General features: G+C 48.9%; 1 protein-coding gene across 2 annotated transcripts; it reads right to left on the bottom strand.

Annotated features, from left to right (window-relative positions):
* Nucleotides 1-1,192: 1,192 nt before the first annotated feature.
* On the bottom strand, nt 1,193-9,357 carry C17H8orf33 (chromosome 17 C8orf33 homolog). 2 transcript variants are annotated; one of them, XM_049700785.1, is made up of 7 exons: nt 9,270-9,357; nt 3,150-5,120; nt 3,022-3,061; nt 2,776-2,924; nt 2,492-2,576; nt 2,188-2,334; nt 1,193-1,810 (listed from the first exon to the last, which is right to left on the bottom strand). In XM_049700785.1, the coding sequence occupies exons 2-7, from the start codon at nt 3,153-3,155 to the stop codon at nt 1,671-1,673; spliced, it is 567 nt and encodes a 188-aa protein (XP_049556742.1). In that variant the 5' UTR covers nt 3,156-5,120; nt 9,270-9,357; the 3' UTR covers nt 1,193-1,670. The 2 variants fall into 2 exon arrangements, with proteins under 2 accessions (XP_049556742.1, XP_012386901.1); XM_012531447.3 differs by lacking the exon at nt 9,270-9,357 and having other exon boundaries at nt 3,150-5,520.
* Nucleotides 9,358-9,363: the final 6 nt, after the last annotated feature.

Here is a 9,363-nt window from a genome sequence, read left to right as displayed (position 1 = left end):
AAAAACTCATGAAGAACCTAGGAGTAAGACAGGAATAAAGACACAGACCTACTAGAGAATGGACTTGAGAATATGGGGAGGGGGAAGGATAAGCTGTGACAAAGTGAGAGAGTAGCATGGACATATATAACTACCAAACGTAAAATAGATAGCTAGTGGGAAGCAGCCACATAGCACAGGGAGATCAGCTCGGTGCTTTGTGACCACCTAGAGGGGTGGGATAGGGAGGGTGGGAGGGAGGGAGACGCAAGAGGGAAGAGATATGGGAACATATATATATGTACAACTGATTCACTTTGTTATAAAGCAGAAACTAACACACCATTGTAAAGCAATTATACTCCAATAAAGATGTAAAAAAAAAAAAAAAAGAAGGGGGTCACAGGAACCTGATTTATAGCCAGTTGGCCAGAAGTATAGGGAACAACTATAGGACTCGTGACTGGCATGTGAAGTGGAGGGGGGTCTTGTGGGACTGAGCGCTTTTCCTGTGGAATCTGATTCCATCTCTGGGTAGACAGTGTCAGAATTGAGTTGCATTCTTCGACACGCTGCTGACATCCAAGAATTGCTGTTGGTGTCGGGAACCCTCAACACAAACACACACACACATTGGAACTGGATCCACGAACCCCTTTTGCAGAGGTGACACAGATTTTTGGCCTGATCAACTAGTTGGGCAGTAGTGCCATTCACTGAAAAGCAGAAAACAAATGGAGATTTAGGGACTAATCGGATGTTTTGGACATGTCAAGTTTGAAATGCCTGTGAAACAGCAAAATAAGAGATGTTGAGTAGGCAGGTGGGCTCCAGGTATCTATCTAGTCTAGTCTGCAAGTTTGGGAGACACCACCAAAGATGGCACCACAACCACTGAAGAGGATTAAGCCCCCCTGAAAACCCAACTTAATGCAGAAGGCCTGGGACTATCACCTGGAGCAGCTGACATCAGAGCTTGTCCACTGAGGCTCAATGCTGGTGTCTGGCTGGGATTCTTAGGGCAGGAAGCTATCTGCTCCTCAGAACAAAGCCTGGGCTGCTGGGGGCTACGATGGCTCCCCAAGGATGCTACCTGCTCAGGAATGAAGGCAATACGACAAAAGACCAAGCACTGGGGTGAGAGCCTGGACCCAGCAGTGCCACACACCATCTCATCTATATAGACAGTTAACACACGCTTTCACTCTTCCACTTTTGTGAGGAATACTTTTATTATGGCAATGAGACACAATGGCATGGAGCTCTACACCACCTGACAGAACATCCTCCCATAAGTGAGCACCAGTGCATAACTATGTTGCTTCCCTACTAATCCTTATTACCAACATCTACTTAGTCTGCTCCTAAGCCTGTTAAAAGAGTCCTTCTACAACATGCTAAACACTCACTTCAGTTTACTGTAGAAACTTCTGAATGGACCGCCCTCTTCTGGCAGGAGAGACATTTCAGCTGAAAACCTATAAACGGGGTCCTGGGCTTGTCTGACAGTCAGGTCAGTACCCAACATGCAGGTCCTGCATCTTCCCAACAGCCATGGCACCAGATTCACTGACCAGCCAGGGACAGAGCAACCCCACATCTGTCTGACAGAGCATTCCTGGAAAGCTCTGCACTCAAGACAAACCCCTGCACCAACTGCAGAGGAGAACCGTTCCAGAATGGGGAAGAGGCTAAAAGAAATTGAACCTAAACTCTTCATCAGGAGTGTCTCGGGTGTCCTTGGCTCTCCCTGTTAGACGAGGCCTGCAGACCCTTTGGCTCTTCTTTCTGGCGGCCTCACCTACAGGCTGCACCTGGACTGAGTGGGCAGCTGTAAGGGAGGGGAGAGACTGTATCAGAATTGAATGATAATGGCTAATGCTAACTGTGCCCATACAACTCTATCCCCATTGTAAAAATTAACTGACTTACTTCTCAAAATTATAAGGTATCACACTATCATCACACCCCCTTGAGAATCACAGAGAGATTCACTAACTCTCCTGCCCCTGCCTCCCTGGTCCAAGCCCAAGTTCTGTGTTCCTGAGATCCAGGCTTTCTCTCTCCCTGCTCCCTGACGCTTTCCTGAGCCATCTTCTACCCCCGCCAGCCCTACTGCTCTGGGCTTCCTCCTTCCACTGCCCAGGCTCTTCCTCCCCGCCCCCTTGAACTAGGCAGGTGTGCACCAACCAGTTCCCAGGTCCTCACCAGTCCTGAGAGCCCGCAGGGCCACGCACCACTCGGCTTCCATCTGAGCCCTGTAGTCCCCGAACAAGGAGTGCATCAGCTGCCTCTTCCGGGGCAGGGGGGTTCTTTGGCTGCGCAGGGTTCGGATTGCCCCAAGAGCTTGCTCTTCTGCAAATGAAAACAGACTAGTAACCTTCTCTATCCTCACCTCCAACTGTCCTACCGCAAAGGTAACGATTCCATCCCTTGGGAGCACCTGCAGGCCACAGGACTGTCACGGTTCACCCGCCCCCGCCCCCCGCAACTCTACAGACAGGCCCCTCACTCTGCTTAGGGGTGGGTCTCTGCATCTTCAGCCCCAGCTCCAGCTTTTCCACGCACCAGGCCAGTTCCCGGGCCAGCTGCTCCGCCTGTGGTGGATCGGGGATAGTGGCTGTGAGAGGGTACCTGGACCCCGCGGCCTCCAGCCCCATCCCACAGGAACACAAAACCCCCCATCTCATCCTCTCCCCGCTTTAAGTCCGCAAATCCGAGACTACACCCACCGGCGGATTCCCACCCAGAATGCACCCCGAGGCTCCACCCTTCCCGACTAAGGCCCGCCCTTGCCTGGGCCTCCGCACTTAGGGGGGCTTCCTCTGAGGCCGGCGATTCTGTGGCTTTCCCGCCTCCATTCGCCGCAGAGGCCCCATTCCGGGTTTTCTTCTTCTTCTTTTGTTTCTTGGCCCTGGAGGCAGCGTCACTGCACGTAGGGTGCCCTAAGCAGACAGACTTGATAGGGCCTTACAGTGGAAGGACTCGGGGCGCCGGGAAGCGGCGGGGGGAACCGGGGGCTGCGGGGTGCGCGGGCAGTACCTGGGGCTGCCGATGTCTCCCGAGCAGGATGTCCTGGAGCCTGGAGAAAGCGGGACAGTACAAAGGTCACGAGGAGCCACCAAGGGCCCAAGGCCCCGACACCGGTGCGCCCTCACCGTAGCACTCACCGCCATGCGCTGCAGCCGCAGCCAGACCCTGAGGAGGGCTTCAGGACCGACGCCGAATTCGCTCCCCGCGAAACACGTCTGCGTAGCAGAGTTCCGCGGGGCGCTGGCAGCGCGTTGGGCGGGCCCGGGCCTTTCGGAGCGCGGTGGGCGGGGCGCGGTGGGCGGGGCGCGGTGGGCGGGGCCCCGGCCGTTCGGAGCGCGGTCTGAAGGAGACCCTCCCCAACACTGACAATGTTGCAGGTACTGCTCTGGATGAAAGGACTACGCCTAAGGTGTGCCCTTAAAGCTCACCTGCTAGTGGGGAGGGAAAAGCAGGTAAACAGACATGAAAAGCTGTCACCCAGAGCGGTGCTGTGAATAACAGCTGCCCCAACGGGGCGCCGAGTGGTCAGCAAAGTCCTGCGAGGAGCAGCAGCCCTGGAGGGGCTGGTCCGGCAGCGGAAAGGAGGGCGGGGCCGAGGTGCAAGGCGAGGTGGGAGAGTTGCAGGGCCCTGGACCGCAGCGGGAGGCGGCTTCTGTTGTAAGCGCAGTGGAAGCACTGGGGGACGTTCATCCATCCGAGGAGTGACGCGGCCTTACCCAGATGCTGCTGTGTGGTGAGGGCCCAGAGGGGCTGGGGTAGGGGAGGGGAGGACCTGGAGGGGATTCAGAAACAGGAAGACCCCGCGCACCTGCTGGCGTCCCGACGTGGGCACCATCTACCTGCCCTTCTGCGCTCCCTGCCCAGGGCCGCCCCCCCACCACGCGCCGCTCCTGGCCCCATATCACAGGCGTCAGGAGGACCCGGGTGCCGTGGTGCTGCTTGAGAGGACAGAAGTCTGAGGTGCTGCTGTCCGATGATTCCTGTCAGTGAAATCGGCATTGTTTCCTGAGGCGAGGGGATGGGAGGTCTCAGAAGGTAGAGTTTGGTCATCCCAGTAGTTAGTCCCGGGTTGGTGAAAAAGTTCCTTAGGTTTTTAAGTAAAAACAAAAGACATATTTTTCATCTTCACCAAGAACTTTATTGAACAACGTATTCACCGTTTTGTTCCACTACCTCCTGCCATTTTTCAGGCAACTTCATAATTCCGTCTTCCCCAAAATTCTTATCTTTTTGAGCAAAGAACTGTTCCAGGTGCCTTTTACAGTCTTCTGGGGAATGGAAATTTTTTCCATTAAGAGAATTTTGTAAAGACTGAATGGAAATCCAAAGGTGCAATGACTGGTGAATATGGCAGATGAATCAGAACTTCCCAGCCAAGTTGTAACAGTTTTTGCCTGGTCATCAAAGAAACATGCAGTCTTGTGGTATCCTGATAGAAGATTATGTGTTTTCTGTTGACTAATTCCAGACGCTTTTCGATGAGTGCTGCTTTCATTTGGTCTAATTGGGAGCAGTACTTGTTGGAATTACTCGTTCGATTTTCCAGAAGGAGCTCATAATAGAGGACTCCCTTCTAATCCCACCATATACACAACATCACCTTCTTTAGATGAAGTCTGGCCTTCAGTGTGGTTGGTGGTGGTTCATTTCACTTGCCCCACGACCTCTTCCGTTCCACATTATTGTACAGTATCCACGTTGCATCACCCATCACAATTTGTTTTAAAAACGGAAAGTTTTCATTATGTTCAAGTAGAGAATCACATGCAGAAATACGGTCAAGAAGGCTTTTCCGGTGTAACTTCTTGTGGAAGCCAAACATCAAAGCGATGAACAGAACCAAGCTGGTGCCAATGATTTTCAACGCTTGATTTGGATATTTTGAGTATGTCGGCTCTCTCCCGTGTGGTATAACGTTGATTGCTCTCAATTAATGTTCTCTGATCGCTATCAACTTCAACTGGTCTACCCAACCATGGAACATCGTCCAGCAAGAAATCTCCAGCACAAAACTTCGCAAACCACTTTGGACACGTTCGATCCATCACAGCACCTTCTCCATACACTGCACAATTTTTTGTGTGTGTTTCAGTTGCGTTTTTACCTTTCTTGAAATAACAAAGCATAATATGCTGAAAATGTTGGGGGTTTTCTTTCTTCTCCAATATTAAAATGGCTACACAGGGACGTCCCTGGTGGCTCAGTCGTTAAGAATCCGCCGGCCAGTGCAGGGGACACGGGTTCGAGACCTGGTCCGGGAAGATCCCACATGCCGCAGAGCAACTAATCCTGTGCACCACAACTACTGAGCCTGCGCTCTAGAGCCCGCGAGCCACAACTACTGAGCCTATGTGCCACAGCTACTGAAGCCCAGTCACCTAGAGCCCGTGCTCCACAACAAGAGAAGCCACCGCAATTAGAAGCCCATGCACCACAACAAAGAGTAGCTCCCGCTTGCCGCAACTAGAGAAGGCCCATGCACAGCAATGAAGACCCAACACAGCCAAAAAAAAACCTAAAAAAATAAATTTATTTTTTATTTTTTTTATTTTTTTATTTTTTTTGCGGTACGCAGGCCTCTCACTGTTGTGGCCTCTCCCGTTGCGGAGCACAGGCTCCGGACCCGCAGGCTCAGCGGCCATGGCTCACAGGCCCAGCCGCTCCGCAGCATGTGGGATCCTCCCGGACCGGGACGCGAACCCGTGTCCCCTGCATCAGCAGGCGGACTCTCAACCACTGCACCACCAGGGAAGCCCCTAAATAAATTTATTAAAAAAACATTTTTTTAAGTAAAATAAAATGGCTACACAAAAATTCACCAATTTTGATACTTTTTTTAAGTGTATGCTGATATGACTGCTGTTGCAATACAATCTAACAAAATTGTTTCGAATGAAGTTAAAGACAACTAAGCACTACTATAGCCATCTTACAGAAAAAAGCAAACGAACTTTTTGGCCAACCCAAATAGCTAATATATTAGCTATTTACTGAGGTGTAACAAATTACCACAAAACTTATCAGATTGAAAACAACAAACATTCTTTATCTCATAGTTTCTGAGGGTCAGGAACCTAGCAAAAGCATAGCTGGTTGGTTCTAGCTCAGGCTCTCTTTGAGGCTGCTTCACCTCTTGGAGGAAGACCAAAGACTTTTTAGACATATTTTAAAACAACCACAGTTAGGATGTATTTCAGTCCTGGGAGACTCAGGTTTTGGTGGTGAGTGGACTCCAGACCCTAAGGGGCCTCTCCCTGCCTCCTTTGGCTGTGAAACCCCTCTATGACTTGGCCCAAAACTGCTTCCTACAGAAGAAGCCTTCTCAGCCCAGACATGCGTGCCTGAGCACAGGCCTCACACCAGATGCTTCCCCTTGCACAGCCTCTATTCCCAGTCAGCCACTGAATCCAATCAGTTTATCTCCTAAGTAATCTCCACCCTACCCACCCCCACCCCCCAACACACACCATCTCTGGCCTGAACTGCAATCGAGTCCTCACTCATCTCTCTGCCTGCACTTTCACTCTCTCCTGTCTTTTTTGAACCACCCTGTGGTGCGAGTGGTCTTTCTAAAACAGAAACTGTGTTGCTCTCCTGCCTAGAAATCTTCTATTTCCTCTAGCATAAAGTCCAAGCTCCTTACTTCCAGCCAGCACCTGCCCCATAAGTCATACAGAGGCAACTATTTCCAGACCTCACTCTGCTCTGGCCCTGCTGATCTGCCAGCCTTCCGAGCCTCACCCCCCACCTCTCCTTACAGGCCCCTGCAGCCCCCACGGCCCTCTGCCCAGCCAGCCACCTCATTTTTCTTCCCTGACAGTACTAGCACCTGTTCAAACCCCCAGACTCAGACAGTAGGTCCTTGAAGAGCTCTAGAGAGGAAAGCATAGACGATCTAGTCCTCCATGTCTCTAAGTCCCCAAATCTCCTCTACATTGCCTCCCACCCTGGCATGTAATAAAGGCTCATAAAATGAACAGCAAGTCTTCATCTAGCTGTGCCTGGCTGTCTGCACCTCCACAGCCACTGCAGGAATCATGCCTAACGTTTCAATCTCAACCATCATGGCTGCTTTCTGTCTCTTGAGACACAGTAGTCTCCACTGACACACTCTTTCCTTGGCCTACTCCCCTGGCCTGTTTAGAAAATATACTATAAATTTCATATGTGCAAATATAAATATTTACATACAGCCAATTCTCATCATCCATGGTAGTTCTCTAAAGTAGCTGAGAACACTGAATTAGGGAATAACAAACCGTTGCTCCTAGGGGAAATAGAGTTAGCTTCCTCGGAGCCTCTGGTCACGACATTTTCATCAACCAATCAACACATAACCTTGTTTTATGTGTGTTTCTGCTTAAAGACACCTTACTTAATATACACTGTTGATTCATAAACACTGAACTCAGCCAACAGCACTATGACTTGTGCTGAATGAAGTTCATCTAGCACGCTTCCTCTATAAAGGCATCACATCACAGCCCTCTTGCACTTAGGGACATTAGACAGCACTTCAGCACTATGCTTGAGGGCCATTTTAAACAGTGAAATCCCCAAGAAAAAGCATAAAAATACAAAAAGTGTGGCAGTTAATATACAGGCACACCTCAGAGATACGGCACGTTCGGTTCCAGACTACTGCAATAAAATGGATGTTGCAATAAAAGTCACACGAATTTTTTTTGGTTTTCCAGTGAATATAAAAGTATGTTTACACTGCAGTATAGTCTGTTAAGTGTACAATAGCATTATGTCTAAAAAACAATGTACATACGTTAATAAAAAATATTGCTAAAAAATGCCAACCATTGGGCTTCCCTGGTGGCGCAGTGGTTGAGAGTCCGCCTGCCGATGCAGGGGACACGGGTTCATGCCCCGGTCCGGGAGGATCCCACATGCCACGGAGTGGCTGGGCCCGTGAGCCATGGCCGCTGAGCCTGCACGTCTGGAGCTCTGCAACGGGAGAGGCCACAACAGTGAGAGGCCCGCGTACAGAAAAAAAAAAAAAAAAAAAATTGCCAACCATCATATGAGTCTTCAGCAAGTCATAGTCAAAACATCAAATATCACTGATTGCAGATCACCATAACAAATATAATAATGATAGGTGTGAAATATTGCGAGAATTACAAAAATATGATACCAAGACATGAAGTGAACAAATGCTGTTGGAAAAATGTGCTGTGCTATCAGTTTTTGTCTCATGTATTTTGATGTTCTGTTGTTAGGTGCATACACGGTAAGGATCCTTGTGTTTTCTTATAGACTTGATCCCTTTATCATATTTAATACCCCTTTTTGTCCCTGATAATTTTACTAGCTCTTAAGTCAGCTTTGTCTGAAATCGATATAGATACTCCAACTTTCTTTCCATTAGTGTTAGCATGGTATGCCTTTCTCCTCCCTTTATTTTTAATCTATCTGTGTCTTCGTGTTTAAAATGGGCTTCTTATGGACAATATATAATTAAATGTTATAAGTCTTATTTTTTTTACCTGCTTTGACAGTTCAGTCTTTTAATTGGTGTATCTAGACCATTCACTTTTTAAATTTATTTATTTATGGCTGTGTTGGGTCTTCGTTTCTGTGCGAGGGCTTTCTTTAGTTGTGGCAAACGGGGACCACTCTTCTTCGCGGTGCGCGGGCCTCTCACTACCGCGGCCTCTCTTTTTGCGGAGCACAGGCTCCAGACGCACAGGCTCAGTAATCGTGTCTCACCAGCCCAGTCGCTCCGCGGCATGTGGGATCGTCCCAGACCAGGGCGTGAACCCACGTCCCCTGCATTGGCAGGCGGTCTCCACCAGGGAAGGCCTAGACCATTCACTTTTAAAGTGAGTATTAATATGGTTGTTATTGTTTTTTATTCATTACACTTGTTTCTTTTAAAAAATCTTTCCCTCTTCTCCTGCCTTCTCCGGTTTAATTGAGCATTTTATCTGATTAGATTTTTTTCCTCCTATTTAGCATATCAATTATACTTCAAAAAAATTTTAATGGTTGTCTTAGAAGTTTGCAATATATATTAGGACTAATGTAAGTCCACCTTCAAATAACACTACACCGCCTCACGGGTAGCACAGGTACTTGTAACCCAGTGTCCCGATTCCTCTCTTCCGTCCCTAGGACACCGCTGCCACTCACCTTACACGTGCGACAGTTACCCAATACACTGTCACTAATATTCAATATTACTCTGAAAAACAATGACCTTTTATTTTGCTTAGGAGTAAGACAAGTAAAAGATTTTATTTTACCTTCACTTATTCCCTCTCTGATCCTTTTCCCTTCTCTGGGTAGATCCGAGTTTCTTGCGTCACTTCCTAACTCTCTGACGAACTTCTAAAGCCT

Source organism: Orcinus orca, chromosome 17, assembly GCF_937001465.1.
Source record: "Orcinus orca chromosome 17, mOrcOrc1.1, whole genome shotgun sequence".
NCBI classification, from domain to species: Eukaryota; Metazoa; Chordata; class Mammalia; order Artiodactyla; family Delphinidae; genus Orcinus; species Orcinus orca.
Note: the sequence above shows the minus strand (reverse complement) of the source record. Positions and strands in the feature narration are given on the sequence as shown.